This window comes from Buteo buteo, chromosome 17 (assembly GCF_964188355.1).
Source record: "Buteo buteo chromosome 17, bButBut1.hap1.1, whole genome shotgun sequence".
Taxonomy (NCBI): Eukaryota; Metazoa; Chordata; class Aves; order Accipitriformes; family Accipitridae; genus Buteo; species Buteo buteo.
This window is the reverse complement of record NC_134187.1, coordinates 3,036,133-3,055,307: the sequence shown is the minus strand read 5'-3', so window position 1 is coordinate 3,055,307 and position 19,175 is coordinate 3,036,133. Positions and strand designations below refer to the sequence as shown.

At 46.1% G+C, this 19,175-nt stretch overlaps 1 protein-coding gene across 1 annotated transcript; it reads right to left on the bottom strand.

Annotated features, from left to right (window-relative positions):
- Positions 1 to 3,072: 3,072 nt before the first annotated feature.
- On the bottom strand, positions 3,073 to 17,200 carry LOC142041153 (serine protease 55-like). The gene is made up of 5 exons (XM_075049809.1): positions 17,146 to 17,200; positions 16,528 to 16,717; positions 15,426 to 15,671; positions 13,019 to 13,163; positions 3,073 to 3,405 (listed from the first exon to the last, which is right to left on the bottom strand). The coding sequence occupies exons 1-5, from the start codon at positions 17,198 to 17,200 to the stop codon at positions 3,103 to 3,105; spliced, it is 939 nt and encodes a 312-aa protein (XP_074905910.1). The 3' UTR covers positions 3,073 to 3,102.
- Between the last annotated feature and the right edge of the window lie 1,975 nt (positions 17,201 to 19,175).

The following is a 19,175-nucleotide window of genomic DNA, read 5'->3' as shown; positions in this document are numbered from 1 at the left end:
CTACAGCAGTAGTTATGACCTTGGACTGATGCTCTTCCAACCCTCCTTCTCTGAGGTGGAGCCACACGACTGTCTGTCTTGCTTGGAGCCCTCCCCACCTCTCATCTGCAACCAGCTTTTGCTGCCAAAGTTGCACAAACACCATCATCTTCAAATCTTCCATCTCTCTGCTCAAACTTGCGTGCAAACAGCCAGCTGGGATGTGGCAGGCAGGGAAACGCACCTATATATACAGACCCCTTAATTTCTGCAGAACTAAGCCAAAATTATTTTGGTATATTGGCTTTTAAATTGCTACCTTCAGTGCTCATGGGAGGTGCTTTTGTTCTTAGCTCCGTAGCAAAATGTGCAAGCAAGGCCTGACTACCTCTTCCCTGTCTCCTTGAGTACCCATATCCTCATATTTTTGTGCCCTGAATCCCCTTACGGATGTTCCCCCGGGTCTCTAAGCATTTTTATAGCCACCTTGTCTTCTGGTATTTGCTGCTAAAGGTGTAGTGCTGAGAACAAAATCGGTATTTTGGGGCACTGCTTTGCATCACCATGCTCCATGCAGCAGCCTCTTGGTTTATGTTGGCCCTTTGTTGCTCATTGAGCAAAGGATATTGAAAGAAATGTATTTCTTTTGCCCAGACCGCTTGATGGTCTCTCCATTGGGCTGACTGCACATGAAGAAGGGGTATCTGGAAAGAGGGAAGGAGCAATAGGAAATGAGCTGCAAATCAAGACAGAAAATTAACATCCCGAACTATAGCCTGAAGCATAAAAGTTGAGGTAGTTCAATTTGGAAACTTTTCACTTAGATGATCTAAGTGAATATGGAATACAATAATGTAAGAAACATAGTACACTGATGTTGTAAAGCTTAAAAAATTAATGGGTCACACTGAAATGTTAATGACAAAACTGATATATTGCATTTTGATTTTGTGTGACTCCAGCACATTCCCATCAAATCCATAATCAAAAGTGATGTGCTCTCTCAAAACACAAATACCTTTGAAACAAAATACAGCATCAACCTGTTTTCATCAGACCTACTTACAGCACAGAAATATTAAACAAACATTTCCTTTCTTGCCCTAAATAATGAACATACATAATGGGTGTATGTAGTAGCAAAGATTCATTCACTTTAATGAATTTTATGATGTTTCAAATAAGGAGGAAAAAGTGTCTTCCCTGTTTATTACTTTGCAGCTACATAGCTGGTCTTAATTTGCAGAACTGATGCTTCCATAGAGCAAAGTGAACCACTTTCAATATGTCAATTTATAAGTAGGGAAACTGAGGCACAAAGCACAAACTTTCTTTCCCCAAGGCCATTGAGTAAATGAGCAGCAGGATGGATCAAAACCTATAGCAGCAGTGCCCTGCTGTAACCAGTGAGTAGCATCACCTTCGTTTAACACAGACCCTTAACAGTATGCAAATGCTACTGATGGAAAAGTCCTACTGAGTCCTTTTGCAGTTCCCTGTAAGTGCAGGTTTTTTCCATGCCATGTGCTGTAGACAAAAGTGCTTTATACAATCCCTACATTAAAATAATTCAAACAGGAGAACATCTCTCATTTCCTTTGGGGGAAACAATTCTGTAGCTGAATAGATTGCAGCATTAGGAAATATTTCCTGATGTCCAGCCCCTGCCACAGCTTCTAGAATCTGTTGATATATTATTAATAGAAAGGAAAATAAATATAGGTATTAATGCCAGCAGACACTGTCTACTACTAATAGCTGCTAAAGTAATATATTCCCCTTGTTTTTAGCTTTTATTAGTCTTTTTGCAAAGGGTTACAAGACCTTTATGCATCCATTAGCCAGTCAGCCATGTGAAATTAATGTGGAGCAATTTTCATAAGCATTACTCAGAACTAATAATAATTAAGCATTATTTTCTGCTCAGATAACACAGAAAATAAAGTCTGACTTTTATGCCAAGATGGGTTTGCATTAGCTTAAGGTAGATGAATTAATTCTCATTTACAAGGCTTCTCCACCAGCTAGCCAGAAAATATCAAGGTAATTAAAACCAATTTGTGAGGTTCTGTCCCATTGCACATTCACTGAGTTTTATCATTGCTGCAAATTACAGGTGCTTTTATGCCATTGCAAAGGTGGGACATGAAGGAGACCTTGCTGCTTGCCTCCTTCCCCATCACTTCCAAGAAAAGCAACCTCCTTGTGAAGACAAGTACGTGTTTTGCAATGCACTTTGCTGCCGGCGAAGCAATGAAGGACCACGCATTGCATGAAGGACCAGCTCAGTCCCAGCTCAGGCTGGGCTGTGGACCCCCCAGCAATGCACATAAAAGGCCTCTAACACAGAAAAAAATAAATAATGCTATTTCCTTTTGATTTACCATTTACTTGCAAAGGATTAAAGTTGGCTAATTACAAAGCCAGGGCGTTTCTGTAGACAGCATTTTATGGATAGCTCAGCCAGATTTTTCTCTATTGCCTTTAACAACCAAAACCCAGCATAAGACTGATTAGTTAGATGATGCTACACCTTCCAACACTGCCCAAAAGATTTCTTGCCCTTTTTGTAGCTTAAGGATATACTGAATGTGGCATGTAGTCATGTCCCAGCAGCTTGATGTATCACCTGAACAGCTGCTTTAGTCCCCGAAGATGCCTTTAGCTTGGGCCAGCTGCAAGATAGAAGATATGTTAGTCCAGCTAATAATTAGCTGTAAGATACGTTAACCCAGAGCTATCCTACCAACAGCTAAGTTAATATGCAACTGAGTAAGCTAAGACCTTTCTCAGGGTTTCAGTTTTCCAAGGGGAGCAGTTGCTTCAGCTGCCACATCTTGACTTTGCATGTGAGCTTAGCAAAAAACAGGGCCTGATGTGACCCACCAGTGTGGAAAATCCGTTTTTTTCCAAGGATTATGGCCTCTCCTGTCAGTGTCCTGGGCTCTCTCATTCATCTCTCTGTCCTCTGCATCGCTTCCTTGCCTCGCTGTGCCATCCCATTTTGGCATCTGTGTCCACATCAGTGAGATGGAGCAGGTTGACCTGAGACATGATTATATGGGTCAGCAGCAAAAGAAGAATGAGACAATAGATCTTTTATTATGTTTTGAAAAATCTTCTCTAGAGTAATCTAATTGCTATTAAAGAGATAAATAAAAGGAGGCGACACTCAAGAAACACCAGCCGTGTCTCAGCCCTGGAAAGAACCACCTCGCCATTTGCATGGTTATCCACGCCTTCAATGAAGAACGGTTTCCCCCTTATGGCTGTTTCAGTCTCGATCCAGCCATGGTAGCTGTAAACAGATACTAAGATCTCATGGTTTGGCTTTTCTGCACAATCTTCTCCCCAGCTGACGATGCCAACCTGAAACCACTTCATGGTGTTCCAGTAGCTGCAGACCAGAGGTCCCCCGCTGTCCACCTACGGCATAAGGAGGATGTTACAGCAGGATCAAACCTCTCATAGCAGCTGAGAGGTGCCCACAGGCTGATTGGGACAATCAAACTCTATCTTAAGTGCTGTGCAGATCCTGCTCTAAAGAAGTTTCCTTCCACAGTGGGTTTGAATCTCTTTTCTACCCTGTCTCCAGTACAAGTGGCAAATAAATTCAATACGAACCCATTTCCCGGGACAGCCAGCTTTCCTGGGAAATGTTGGCCTTCTCTCTTTGCACACTACTTTGAGAAATGTTTTTGTCGTTAATGTATGAACCCCCTTCCGCCAGCAGCTACCCTGTGCTAACACACATTAATTAATGAGTAAGGAAGCGGCTGTAGTCCCCTGTGCAACTCATCAGCACCCGCTGAAGTTTATGGCTGAATTCCTACTCACTTCGCTAGATGGAGGGCCCAGGTCATTAATATGTTTATCTTTTTTTTTTCTATTTTTCTTTTTAGTTCAACATGCATACAGGAGGGAAAAACTGAGATAAATACAGAGCAAATGTTGCTTCAGCATTCAGTCATAGAATCACAGAATCATTTAGGTTGGAAAAGACCTTTAAGATCATCCAGTCCAACCGTGAATTCAATACTGTTTGCACTGCAGTGGTGTTACTGTAGCTATGTGTCTGCATCTCAGCCAGTGCTGCTGGATCCTCTTCAGACTCAGGATCTAAAAACATTTCCCGACCCCGTTTCAGCCAAGAATTGTCGTGAATGGCAAAAGTGACCTTGTGGTGACCTTGGATCCATGCATTATCAGTGTCCTTGGCGATGGCATCCTGTTTGAATGAATGAACATCTCCTAGGCTGTACGCATAATTAAATTACTGGGAATTTTACTGCTAATTCCCTTAGGGCAGGAACAGGCCAAACGTATTATCCTGGTAGCGAAAGGAAGGCACTTCGAGCCTCCTACACAAAGATAATAAATGAAGTCGAGAGGGTGGGAGCCATTCACAAGCAACCGCGGACGATCCTTCATCAGCGATATGTTGGGATGTATCGTGACAGCGTTTCCTTGTAAAGGAGATTTTTAGCACTGGCAGAGTCCCTGCACACGATTAGGGCAGATCGGTTTCAGAGTGTCCAATTTGGAGGCTGTTCACACTTGCAAAGGACCTTTCTCCCAGGGCGCTTAAATACCAGTTTATTCCTGATACCTTGTGACTATCCTTGGGGGGAGAAGTCTTATCATATTTCATAGCTGAGAAAAACCACAGCAGAAAAGGGATGCGATTTGCACGAGGCAATGGCAGAGCCAGGAATCCCTGTTTAAACCACACATCACGCCGTTTTCCTTTCAAACCAGATCTGCTTTTCTCTGTTGCCTTCTTTATCCGTGCTCATTTTGCTCTCTGCTGGGTCGGCGGGGAAAGGGAGAGCTGTCTGCAGGGCTTGGGGGTCTGTCAGCTGTGGAAAGCGATTTAAAACCTGGGCAGAGAGGGAGTTAGGCAATGCTGTGAAAACCCAGGCAGCAGCTGCAAATCCATTTCTCTAATCCACAAGCCCTGAGACCCAAATCCTGCTTCAGATCCCTTTCCACATGGGCTGAGCTGGTCTGCTTCATGGGTGCAACTTCTAACATGCCATTTCTCCTAACTCCAGCTGTTTAACCCAATGATTTTATCACAGAATGGGCTAAATCATCCTCTCCATGTGATAATTTCCCTCACATCATTATAGCAGTGATCCAGATGAATTAGTAGCCTGTTTTTTACAGGGCAAAAGATAGAGAAAATAAACTCAGTTCCTGGACACCTCTGAATATCTCTGCATCCACCTTAAGCTCTCAGAAACACTGGCCCAAGATTTTCCATCCTTGTGTAGGAGAGGGTGTGGGAGGAGCGAGTTTTGAGCAGTGGTACAATTATCTCAGCTCTGTGATGTTTCCAGTAGCACTAATTTAATGAATGCTCAGGTTAACGACTCTGAAGATCGAAGAACTTATTAAATGCTGCTTTCAGCTTTCAGCGTCCTGTATCCTGGTGGTGAAATACTTCTGGTCAGCGACACACACCAGATACCTGCTCCTGCTCTTTAGTCTCAGTGCCAAGTTTCTGGACAGAAAAAGACCTAAAAATAGTATCTTTGCCTCTGTTGCATGTTTCTTGTCAACTGGAGGATGACCGAAAAGCAACCACATCAAATCAGATCTGGTGCTGAACTCATGCCTTCCACAACTGCATGTTAATCCTTCCATTAGGAGAGGTGAGAGCCATGATATATCTGCCCATAAATAGTTCTGGGTTGTACAAAAACTGTCATCGACTAACAAGGCGCTTTGTTCACTGAAGCTGATCAAAAGTTTCATCCGTTTCACCACAGCTAAAGCCTTTCTGTGAATATCAGGAGCCTTTCTGCTGACTTAGTGGGCTTTGGATCAAGGGTGTAATCTTCTTCTGTTCATATTTGTATTCGTGTCTGCAACATGGTAATTGATCAGAACAAACACGTTCAGCCACATAAATCTTCTTAGGTGGGAGAAGCTCTGGGGGAGGGAGGACAACCCATCTGATACTCATTAGGTGGATACACAATCCTTGCAAGTCATTGCTGGTTTCATTTTCATGTTGGTAAGCTCTGTGTAAATTGGAGAGAATCAGCGTGTGAATAACAACACTTGCCATTAGAGCTGCCCTGGCTGCAGGAAGCAAAGGCTTTTGCAAACAGATTATTTCTTCAGTTTTTTTCACCATGAAGAAGCTATCTTTAGGGAAAAGTGGAAGGAGGCAGGCTACGGCCATTTTTGGCGTGCAGGTATGGAAAACGAACCAGGTTACACAGGGCACCTGGACTCCTTTCATGGGATCCCTTTGAGACCTCAGGTGAGAGCCTTCAGCTACTCTGCCCCTCCATCCCCTTGCCGGAAAATGGGAGAACAAGACCGCCCAACTCCATCCCCACTGGTGTCCGCAGGGTCCATTGGTATTTACGGTGGCACGGACTTAAAGGTGATTATAATGCACCTGGCCAAAGACCCATGCGGCCCAGACTCCTGTGTCTGACTGTCATCTGTAGCAAGTGCTCAGGGAAGGAGAATGAGAAACAGGGCAAGTATTTACAGAGTTGTATTTACATCACAGTGGTTAATAGCCTTAGAGAGATCTTCATCCAGGAAGTTATCTAATTGCTTTTTGAATCCATTTATCCCTTAGGATAAATACCCACAACATCCTGGTCAGTGACTTCCATAGTTTAATTATCTGTTGGATGAAAAAACACTTCCTTCTCGTTGTTTTAAATCTGCTGCCTGATACGGCCATCTGACACCCCCTCCTTCATGTATTTTGAACAGGAGTGGCAAGAGGACAGCTCCTGACTGTCCTCTCCTTGCTGCTCAAGACTTCAGAAATCTGTGTCATGTCCCCATCACACAAACTTTTACAAGTCTCAGAGTCCTGCTCTGTTATTCTCCTTTCCACCAGAAGATACTCCGTGTCCCTGTTCATCTGCTCTTCTCTTCTAATACTACTCCTTTCTCAGATGGGATGGACGGGAATCACACACAGAGCACACAAGACATAGACTCCCAAGATTAGTGCCCTGGCATAACACACATTTGCTTTGCTACCTATTTCTTTCCTAATAATTCATACTGCTCTCGTTGCCTTTTTGACCTCCACAGAGCTTCATGCTGATGTTTTTGAAGGACTATGCACAGTTACTCCAAGATCTTCTTACATGGTGATAGGTAATTTAGAGCCTTTTATTGCATGCATACAGCTTGAGTTGCTTCTCCCTACAGTCATTACTTTTCCTTTATCAACAGTGAACTGCATCTGCTGTTTTAACCTCCTGTCACTCAGCATAATGAGATCCTGCTGCACCTCTGCATGGTCAGTTTTAATTTTGACCACTCTGAGTAATGCTGTGGCATCAGCCAACTCGGTCATCTCAGCATTCGCCCTCCTTGACCATCACAATTCCTTGCACGGATGCCAGCACCGGTTCCCTTGTAAGCCCTTTCTCCGGTCAAATCCTTCCTCCGTGCTGCCACCCTTTCAAACGGAAGCCGTCCTACTTCATGACAGCTCAGTTCCTCCGTGAGCCTTCGGTGAGAAATCTTGTTAAAAGAGTTTTGGAAATCTCAGCACGTTATATCAGCTGGATCACCCTCTGCCACATGCTTGTGACTCCTTCAAAGAATTGAAATCTGCCTGTGAGTCATGACTTTCCCTTAAAGCCCTGTTGACTCACTGTAATTGAATGAGAAGCAGCTCCTCTGAGTCATCGCACCCATTCCCCCACTCTGAGGGCAAGCACACAGTAGCTTTTGTGTTCAGCTGGATGCAAAGATATTCTGCTCCCCACAGCTTCCCCCACCGGGCACACGAAGTAATGCTGGACCCCCTTGCTGCAAACCAAACAGCTTCAGTTTGAGGGACCAAACCCAGAGGAAGGAAGAAGAGGAGACATGTGACATCATCAACAGCCCAGGTCCTTGCAGTAGGAAGGAGTGTGTTTCACAGATCAGAGAATTAAGCCACCACAGCCTGAATGTGTTCACTTGTCAGCCCATATCATAAAATGATAAAATGATGAAAAGCCTATAAAACCATGGGACATAGGAAAAGCGTTCTGATTCTTACGAGCTGCACATCAAAGCACCCTTCAGAAGAAAATTTAAGAGACTGCAAATGCAGAAACACCTTTCTACTGCTCTGTTCTGGGGCTTCCCAGGATACCTTCCTACTTAAAGCAATCTGTCCCTTAGGGAAAAAACCCACCTCATCATGTCAGCAATAGTTCAGTGATGGAGAATCCACCACGAGAATGGAGAGTGGATCAGTCTCATCACTATTAAGGTAAGGTACAATAGCAAAGTAATTTTGTATAGTTGGTAATAACTTTGAACTGAAATCTGGTTAGCTTTGACTCCTGGCCCCCAGGAGACCTTTGTCTGATAGGCAGAAGGGCCTATAACCTCAGAGCTCGTACAGATACTCTCCTTCCCTACAGACTGCAATCAGACCATCATCTATCCACCTCCATTCAGATACTTTGAACAGCCTGAGGGACTGACCACGCTTCCCTGGTTTGTGACCTTTTCCTTGCATCTCTCGTAATTTACCTACACGGACCCAATTTTCATTTGCAGACTTTTTCTTTAAAAAATTCTATTTCGCAAGTCTTCCTTTGCAGTTTTGGACCCACGTTAGCACCACTAAAAGGCTGCAAGAGCTTGTAAAAGGATGCAAGAGCTTTTGTCACTTCTGCACTCTTCTGCACAGACGAAGCGAGGGTGCTCAGGGGTGAGTTCAGCTCCAGACTGATCACCTCTCCTTGGTGTTTCCAGTGCAAGTGTCAAGCTCCCATTGCAGTCACATTACTGCCACTGGGAGATGGTTTGAGATGGAGGCAGTGGGAAGCCAGGGGAGTAACCTGGGATATCTAAAATAGCACTGGAGACTTAGATGTAGGCAACTGTCCTGCCTCGGAGCCATGTCTTCCCGTGACCTAGACACCGTGCTTTTAGTAAATGGGGAGCAATAAGCACTCATACAGGGATTTATCTCGTTTTATAATAGGTGGTCAAAACAGTCTCAATGAATGCATGTCAGAAGAGCTTTTTTTCTCCCTATTGATGGAAAGATGACTCGGTAGCTGCAGATGGCTACAGAAAAGACATTTGTATCTCGCTCATTAAATCCCACCCAGGGCTGTACAACAACTACTGCTATCACTACAGCTATGAGGGGAGAGAGCCCTGACCGCCCCAGGTGCTGTAAAGGGAATTTGCCCTTTCCAAACTGCTGACAGTATATGTGGGCAGGACATATTGCAGGTGAAGGAAAGAGGTCCTTCTCTGCCTTTTTCACACAACTAAAGAAATTAAACCCCAGAGCCTTAGACGCACCATTTCAGACATTCATCAGAGATGGCCAAGATCACCTCCAGCTACAACTGGTGGGAGGGGGTAGATGATACCTTCAGCCCATGACTCAGATCAGCCCTACAGAGTGAAGCTGAGCTGGAACCATCCCACTGCTTGTTTGTGGCTACACAACGGTTCCTTCCCCTGAAAGTCAGGCCAGGGACTGGGCCCCTCTTCATCTGCTGCTGACCTGAACTGTACATGAACTGTGACTTCCAGCTGAACACACTCTCTGTCCTAATCACCCCATCGCAGAGCTACCCCCACAGACCTCCTCTGCAGAAACTCTCTGAAATATAATTGAGCCATTTACTGAATTTTGTCTGGATGGGCAAGACGCTGAAGAGGCATTTGCTTTGTGAGTCCCTCATACTCTAATTATTGTTCAAGTTACCATTGCATCAGAGCCTAACAAACGATGCTTAAGAAAGCAAGGAATTAGACATCAATTGTGGTTCATGGGGTCATGGAAGAAATGTAGCGCACGAAAAAATAACACATAGGCCATCTCTAGCGTCTGTTCTTTAGCACTTGTACCCCATGAACATCCATTAATGCTAATGTTTATGACTAAATAGAACTATAAGTCAATTACAGATTCTGTTAGTGTTAATTCACAGTCAATCTATATATTTGTCTGCAGAACCACTAGGGAATGGTATACAATAGATTTTTCTTTTTAAGTGAATGGATTTTTTTTTAAAGTACAAATACTCGGGAGCTCTGCTATTCAATCTCCTTGACTTATTATAGGAATATGGTCAGTGATCCACAAATTAGTCTTGTCTGGTACTAGCACGATGGCAGCTGGTGAAATGTCTCAGCCTTTCTATTCATGTCCTGTTGCCACATGGGGGTATTAAGGCAGTGGTCAGTAGAATAAAACTTCTGCACAATGCCTTGGTGAAGACTTCTGTGTGGTTCTAGTTACTCATATAAAACAGCTTGCTGCCACGGGGAAAATCTAGCACACAAATGGCACACAGTCCAAAGACCTAGGATGGTAATCCTTTGTACCCAGATCAGGATCATGTGGGCTTACAACCTTGGGTCTCGATGCAACTTGCCCAACTTAGCATGGCTTTGGACGTGAACAAATGTATCCTGATTGTCAGCAAACCTCCGAAAAGGTTAACATAAGGCTTTTATCTACTTCATGTCCAGACAGGTCATGCACCTGTGCAGTGCATGGCTTCCAGATTTACCGTGACCACAGCTACATCAGCAAGCTCGGCATCTTGTTCCCTGACCAGGGGTCTCTGCCTTGCCTGCGCTGCTGCTCCTTCCTAGCCTCTAAACTGGGGTGACAGCATCCAAAGTGATCCTGCCCCGTCCCTGGAACCATTCAAGGTCAGGTTGGACGGGGCTCTGAGCAACCTGATCTGGTTGAAGATGTCCCTGCCCATGGCAGGGGGTTGGACTAGATGACCCTGAAAGGTCCCTTCCCACCCAAACTATTCTGTGATTCTGTTGTGGGTGGCTCCTGACCCGTGCAAAAGCTTGAGCTGTGTCTGGAAATCATCCAGATTACAGCTGGTTGGCATTGATGAAAACTGTGCCCAGGGCTGCTCTACCTCCCTGACAGTGCTGACTTTGTAAAGGATTTAGGTATTTTGGAACCTGGCCTCATTCTTATTTGACACAAACCCCATAATCTTTATAGACAAGCGTAGCACGATAGATTGCACTGTCTACAGTGTGCCTCGCTATCTGCCCAGGGCGGATGAGCTGGGTGTCCAGTGGTCCATGCTGCAGAGCAAGCATCAGGTTTGGACCTGGCTTCCCAGTTCATTACTGGGCAGCCTACTACGGAGAAGCCCCCAGATTTCCGAACCAGCCTAGCAAGGCCAAAATGTGCCCTACCTGACTTCAGTCAGCACTTCCCAGAAAACCCGTCACCTGTTTCTTTCCTGAGGAGCTCCACTAGCCTGGGGTATGGTTTTGTCTTGCTCTTATTATTTCAGTTCACAAGACATTTCTGCCTGGTCAAGCTTCCACTACGAGTGGGCAGTCGCTGGATTATGAGCATTATCACACATTCAATCATTGTGTACTTCCACTGCTTGGAAAGCTCACATTTCTAGTTCATTTCTCAGAAGACTCTAACATTATTGTAGATCAAAATAGCACCCTCATCAGCTTTCTGAGTACAGGAGATTCATTTTGCTGGGTACAAGTGCTCTTGCTGTTTCACCAGCATAATTCAGCCGCAGAACTTAAGGCTGGGCTGGGAAGTGCATTCTTTAATTATGTTAATGTTATCCTGTGGCAGTTTTCTTTTTAAAATTTTTGATTGGATTTAATGGAGGTGAAAGTCACTAGATGAATGGTTTTAGAGACAGATGCTCTCTGGCTAATCAGAAAATGATTTTGCAAAGCAAACTTCCCCTCCGCTGCCCAGCTATGGGCCCAGCTCGCAATGGCTTGGCAGTCCATGGTCCCTGTACCTGCTGGCTTTGCCTAAAGGGCAGGGGTGTTGGTTTAGTTCCCTCAATGAATGATTCCTACAGGATGAAGCTCTGCATACACGCGTCTGCCCATCTGTCCCGCTGCAAACACATGCACACGTCTAAGAAAACCCTTGCCCAGTGGAGGATGGAGACCTTAGTCCTGAAACAGAGGCTGAAGGAGAGCCCAGTCCTCACCAGGCTCTCAGAGGAGGGGTTGGAGGTTGGATGCTATGAAAGAAAAGGTGTTTGTTGGCTTTCAGACTTTGTTTGACATCCGGACAGCAATTCTGCAGGGTGAAGTATGTTCTGAGGCCACAAGTTCTGAGTGAGGTTTTCCCACATTTGGGCATTTGTGTCAGCTCTCTACCCTTAGCGGTCCCTGATATCAAATACCACTTGAACTCTATATAATTTAGCTTGAAAAGTCCATCATCCTATATCACGAACTCACTGCAATAAGACATGACTAGTTCCAGCACCCACAGACCAACCTGCCGTGTTAGCAAAGGACATTTGGGTCAGAGCCAAGACCGCACCTGAGAAAGGTTCCTAATATTCAAATTAAACACACCTGGATTAAAGTTGCTCCCCAATTCTTTTGCTTTGACCCTCCTGGACAAACTTTTCCTGTCTCCTTTCAGTATTTAACCTGGTGGTAGAGCAGCACTGCCTGGCCCAGGGCTGAGGGGACATGAGGCAGGAGGAGGATGCAGCCCGTGCTGCGCTGAGCCCTCTCCGCAGGGATGCGAGACCTCTCCTCCCATCTCTCCACAGCTTGGCCACAGCAGACACTGGGTTTTTAAATTGCTGTGAGGTAACAGTCCAAAATCCTGCGCCTAGAGCCATCCAAAACGGCTTCCTATCCAAGGGCACTTGCTGGGAACCATCCTTTTCCCTCGCCCCCCCCTTTCAGCTCACGGTTTCCCTTGCAGAACTCCTGTCTCTCTCGGAGCAGGGAGGGAATCGGGGCAGGGGGGAGAGTGTGAGGAGAGGCTCATCCACTCAACGAGGTGTTTCATTTCCAGCACCGCTCCTGCTTTCCAGAGCCCCAGGAGCCCTGCACCCCCGTTGCCTGGGTCAATATACCTTTGCAGGCAGTTCCTTGGCCCCTGGGCATCCTGCCCTGTCCTCCTGTAGAGAAGCTTTAGCAACCCCAGGAAGCCGTAGGAAGGATCAATATTCGTTCCTGAGGCGAAGGAGCTTCTCCCCCAATGTGTCTGTGTCCCCGTAGGCAGCGTGGCCATCCGGGAGCCTGTTTACTTTACCTGGCAGGCACCTCTTTCTCCTTTCTCCAGCTCAGCACACAGCATGTTCTCCTCTAGCTGCGGGATCCGCTCCGAGCATTCCTCCCTGCTGATGAGCTTCATCCGCGCTTTCTGCAGCACGTGGGACGCTGGAACCGCAACAGGTAACCAGCAAGTGAGAAGAGAAGGATTAACAAAACTGCAGAGCAGTGCAGTCTTGTAAGAGTGATATCACAGCCGGAGACCAGCCCTTGGGACTGCTCTCAGCCGAATTTGTAAAGCGTCTCAGGGCACAACCGTATGGTCACGGGCGCTTACAGAGGCTGCCCAAGTGTTAGCAAAGGTAAGTTTGTGCTCTTGACTTTATGCCAGACCAGCGGGTGGGTAGGTAGGTGGAAAGGGGGGAAGAGTTAATAAGCAAATCTGAAATCCTGGCGAGTGGAGGCTTGCTAAATAGGATTTTTTTTAAAAGCACTTATTTTTGCAGATGAACTCTGGGATGTGGTACAGCTGGAAGACCCCCAAAGGGATGGTTTGTCCTGCTGGTCTTGGTGATGACCTGAGATGAGCTGCACTGCACACCTTGGGTTTCTTACTCACGTTTCTGGGGAACTCAGTTTGAGGGACCCTTCATGGGGTCCTGTGTGAGCCCTGCGGAGGAAAGTCCACTGAGCTTTCCCCAGAACAGCTGACCTTGTTATCCCCACACTGCCCGGGCCATGCCTCACCGAGGGGACCAGCTGTATTTTTTACAAAGTGCTCTCAGGATGGCAGTACACAATGGAAATAACTGCTTTACTCTTCCCTCAAAATGGGAAAACAGAAATTGCAGTGAGCACCAGTAAGCAACAAAAAGACTGAAAATATGCAGGGCCACTTGAAAAACCCACTCATTTCACCCACGTTTCTCTTTAAAGTGAACCTGAGCCTGAAGGATAAAACTGACTTTTGGACGAGGATACTGCTGGGGAGGAGACCTACAGAGAAACTCACTCCTCCTTCCGTACTTCACTGAGCTAAATCCTTCCAGCACCTTCGGGAAGGTGGGACTCAAAGGTAAGATCTAAAAGACAGAAAGTTGTCAGGTCCTTTTCCCAGCTAAGATAGGAAGTGCCCACAGATTCAGATGCTTTGAGGTAGGTATCTCCGAGGAGGTGGCTCTTCTTGTTGAGGTCTAATTCACTGCATTTGAAGGGGAGTCAGGCTAGTGCCACCTGAGGGGCCAGTTGAGAGATGTCCACCTACAAAAGGCTGGTAGAGATGAGAAACGACCCATTTTCCCCCCACCAAGGAACAACGCCTCATACTTTTTGGTACGGCCCATATCACACCATCGCACATCCCTCTCACCGTACTCAGCTTCTGCTGTTTTTTCCTTCTGAAACATCTCCCAGACAGAAGGGGTGTGTGCCAGGGCTGAGCGCGTTGACCTCACGCAGGGTGCAATTTGGATAGCAGAAGGAAGCAATGTCAACTGAGCCCACACAGCAGCATGAGACTGATCGCCGGAGCCGTGCCATGCATTTTGCAAAGAGACTAGCTAAAGAGAAACCCTGCCAAGCTGCAGAGTGACTCTGCAGCAGCCCCCTGCTTTTCTCAGAGCACGTTACCTTGGTGAAATGGGAGAGTTTCACAACTATAACACAGTGCTGTGTCGTGTATTACTGTTATGTGAGGGAAATGGTCTAAGAAGGAAAATGCAGAGTTTCAGAGAGGAGACAGTAAACTTACAGAGCAGAATAGCAAGGATTAAATGGGACAATCACTTACTACATCCTAGGGAGGACTGTTAAAGCCCCAAGGCACCACCCTGCCCACTCCATCCCAATTATCTCTTTCCAATAATGAAATCGCTCATTAGCCATTTAGTGACATTTGTTCAGGATAGACATTTTGGGTCACAATCAGTGCTGGAGCTACTTTCATTAGGGCTTAAATGAGAGCAATTAGCAATAGCAACCTGCTGTTCTAAACGAGTGAAGAAGAGGGGTGGTCAGTACCATTGAATCAATCCGGTTCATGGAGGCATTAAAGCAAAGACAAACCTAGACCTTCATTTCCCTTATTCCAGACCACTTTAGACCCAGCTTAACTTGCCCACCAGGGTGGAGCTTGTCTTACTTAGGATGCCAAAAAACACAAGCAAGAGGTTGCATTCCTGCAGAGCAAAGGTGGGCTCTAAGGTTTCAGCTTGAACGTACGTGCTCAGAGTACCAGGGACTTTGTTCTGAGAGTCAGTAGGTGACGGGTTCTTGCACTGAACAGAGAACTGGTGGTTGTGCAGAGGCTGCGAGGGTCTGGATGTGTATACCAGGGAGGTAGGGAGTGGAAGTTAGTGTGGGTAACCCCTCCTGGGAGAGCACATCTTACTTTAAATGGACAAAACCAGCCTCTGTTAGCAAATACATCTCCTGACAGCATCTCACCTGCACTTGTTGTTCCCCACCCAGCAATCCAGCAGTGTTGCCACGTATTGATGTCATATATGAAGGGCAAGCAGATGGGGATTTTCTCATTGCTGAACTCAATGGGATTGCTGAGCAGGATCAGAGCGATATCATTTTGCATGCTCATTCTGTCAAAGTTTTCGTGGAGGATCAAGCTGTCCGGCCTATGTTGTTCCAGCGGGCGGCTGAGGTCAGTTCCCCCCACTACAACAGTGAGATCTGGTGGCCTTATAAACAAAACAGAAGCAGTGTAGACATAAGCAAACATGAAGACTTTCTGTTGTAAAGGTTGGTGCTCCCTTCCCCTGAGCAGGGTAGGGTGGTGCTCAGCAAATTGCAGAGGCAGGTTAGCTATAAATACCACAGAAATCTACCCTCACTTCTAGGCAAAGCTAATTTTCAGGGGAGAGAGGTGCAGAGGGAGAACATGAATGCAACCAAGTTATAAATAGCCCAGCCGCTAATGAACAGATGGAGTGGGCTAGATCGTCGGGATCGCTGCTCCAGCCCAGCTGCTCCGGGTTGTGATGGCACAGGTCATTTGTCACCGAGCGGTCTCAGCTCTCGGACCCGCCGAGAAAAAATGATATTTGGAAGGGGCTTACAGAAGGCTGGAGTCTGCCCCTGGGCATTGCATGGGGTTGATTTAGCCAGAGACTGCTGTTTTAAAATCAGACTCTCCGTGAGGTAAAGGTGTTTGCTATATGAAAGCAAAGGTAATTTGGGGGTTAGTATACGCTGGAATGGAATACACCTCTTTTTAGGTGTAAAGGAAATACTTGGAGCCATCAGAACAGCATCACGGGCATTTATACAAGGCTGCTCAGACCATCCTTCAAAATATTGCCCTTCTGCATCTCCCTGTTATGCAGATTTCTGCACTTTTCTGTTGTAACACTACCTCTGATCAAAAATGGGCCTGTTTTCCCCAAAGAAGACACATCCTGTGTTCAGGGCTCTCTTTCTGGCTCAGTCGCATATATGTTGCACTAGACCTCAAGGACACACATATCCTACACTCACAAGGAGTCACATTACCAACCCCACTGGCCTGGGCTGTCCTCACTTCTCCCGAGTACTCACACCTCTTCCGCAAAGCAATGAGCCGCAGTTAAAATCCACAATGCGCTGATCATGGTGCCTCCGCAGATATGTTTCCCGTTGCTCTGGATGCTCACGTGCCACGGGAACTCCCCAGTCTTGGCGTATCTCCCTGCTGTGATCCTCTTGCCAGTGTCCAGAAAGGACTCGTAAGATGGTCGGAGGCCACACTCTGGGTACAAAATGAGACATATTGCTCACGTACGGTAGTGCCACTGCCTGGGCTACTAAACTAGAGGGGCAGAACATCAGCTAAAGCCCTGGTCTATAATTATCCATGCTACTTGATGTCTACCAAAGCCCCTGGCATCACTGTAGCCTCCCCAAACCTGCACTCTGCCAAGCAATGCCCAGGCAGTTTGGGGGCTAGCAGGGCCATGGACCATTTCCCATAGGCAAGCTGGATAAAGTCCTTGTCTAGGGAGTATGAGTGGAAGAGTTCAGTAGCAGCTTGTAGTACAAGCCGTCTATATATGCCATCAAGTACAAGGAATAAGCCCAGGCCTATTTCATTTACCGACATGTGTATATCCTGTAGGACTACTAGCAGTTCCACTCTGCTGGTTATTTCTGAACATAAAAAAAATTGAGAAGAAAAACCTGCATTGATGCTGCTGATCAGAGAAGCTACACAAAAGAGGGTAAGGAGCAGCATTTCAATCCCAGTCTTGGACCAACACTCTTCGACAACATTCAGAGCAGTGATGCTTCCACAGACACCTCAGGACACCGTCCCCATTCCATGTTCTCATCAAAGGCAGCACACCTCTCTGCTGGGGCAACCAGGCTGTGACATCACACAAACTGCTTGTTTCTCTTGACATCAGAGTTGGATGCTGTCCTTCCTAAGGTGATGAGGGAAAGCTCAGTGATTTCCAAGAGGCTTGGAATTTCCTTTAGCTATAATAGGAGTAGGGTAGCAGTGAAATTCCTGTCTGTAGCCTGGACTGACTTTCACAGGGTATTGCAGTAGTGGACTTCATGAATTTGGTGCTGTAGCCCTTTTTGGATCTTGAACCATGTTCTTCTCTCCGCAGACCTTAGCTCCAGGTCATGCATCAGTTTTCATCTTCAGCTCTGAGAAGTGCTGAAGCCTATCAAACTCTGAATTAATTTTCTCTTCTTCGTTTAGACCAAGTCTATGTTCTCAGAAGAAAGAGGCAGCTCTGTGGGAGGGTAAATTTCCAGCTGTGCCAAATCAAAAGTATAGTATCAAAGATGTTAAGGCAGCCACTCCCTTCTTTCCTGTGGGCAAGGGTGGCTTGCAAGACCAAATCCAGCTTAAAAAAACTAATCCATGAGCCTGAATCATTATCATTTCACCTTTACTGATTATATCTCTGATATGCTTTGTATCTTCAGCAGCAACTGCAAGGGGTCGAGGCCAAAACTCCACCCTACAGTAATTCTGTAATTAATGCTGTGGTGGCATAATATTTTAGCGTGGGCCAATTTTAGCATCAATGGACCCATCTATGCTGATTTATAAACCAACATATTATTTCCATCAGGACAGGAATTAAAAAAACTCAGCCAGATTCAGACTTTACCCTGGCTATATTGAAGACAGAATGGCACTTTCTCCAAAGACTTTCCAGCTTGTTTCAAAACAATAACTATAGCATGGAATAGGAAGGGAGGGAGGGGAAAGCACAGAAGGGAACCGAGCAACATTTTATGAGCAACCGAATGATTCAGCATATGAAATGTTTTGCCTTGTACTTTGGAGCAAATCAGGAGTTATCCCACTGAAGTCTGACTTATGCAGAGGTTAAAAATGCATGGGATGAAGGTAAGACTTTGTTTTCCTCTCTTCTTTGCTTTTCTGTCACCTCATGCCTAGGATATTAGATGAAAGTGCTGGTTTGCTTGACAGTGAGCACTAGAACAATTCAGTGGCAGAACACGTTAAGGACAGGCGATCAGTTACCACAGCAACTGGAAATCCCGAGCGTGATGTGGGCACATTTTGGGGCATCTCCAGAAAGACCCTAACATGGCAATCCTGCCAGAGATGGCTCCTCTCAATCTTGCCCCGGGTATAAATCTACTAAAAGGACAGGTTTCCTCTGGCTTTTGAGACTGGAATGAACTCAGCGTCAGCTGAGGAACAAGGGAAGATGGGGAGCTAATGTCTCTGGGACGGACTTCCCGTGTGTCTTTGGATAAAGCAGGCAGGACTTCAGCAGTGGATTTACAAGCCCGAAGACTGACTCTCTGATCCACATTTTCAGTTGCTCCAAGCTTGGAACAAGATCTGGTGGGTAGTTACAGGAGATCTTTGGGGAGCTGTTTTGGGCCTTTCTGAGCCTAAAACCTGAGCTGGTGAGCAGGAAACATCAAACCAAGATATGGAGAGGAGTGCCATGGAGCGCTATCCAAAAGGAAATCCTGTGGATTTGTGTCTCTGGGTTCCCACCATCTGGCCTTCAAAAATGGCTTTATGTGCTCTGCTGCCCAGAACTGACACATCAAGGCGGGCCTCTACAAGCCATCCCTGAAGAAAGCACATCTGCAAGAGGACACGCCAATGACACATGTTCTCCAAACTTAGTGATTAAGACAGCCTCCAAAATAGGAAACACACGACATGCTCAAGCCTACACCTCCCACTGCTCTGGGAAGTATTG

Bases quoted from the DNA above. Each gene is read 5' to 3' on its own strand.
- LOC142041153 (XM_075049809.1), bottom strand. From the start codon at position 17,200: ATGCTGCTCCTTACCCTCTTTTGTGTAGCTTCTCTGATCAGCAGCATC. The intron at 16,718-17,145 runs GTTTTTCTTCTC...TTTTGTACCCAG, and splicing joins GATCAGCAGCATCAATGCAG to AGTGTGGCCTCCGACCATCT. The intron at 15,672-16,527 runs GTGAGTACTCGG...TTTGTTTATAAG, and splicing joins CATTGCTTTGCGGAAGAGGT to GCCACCAGATCTCACTGTTG.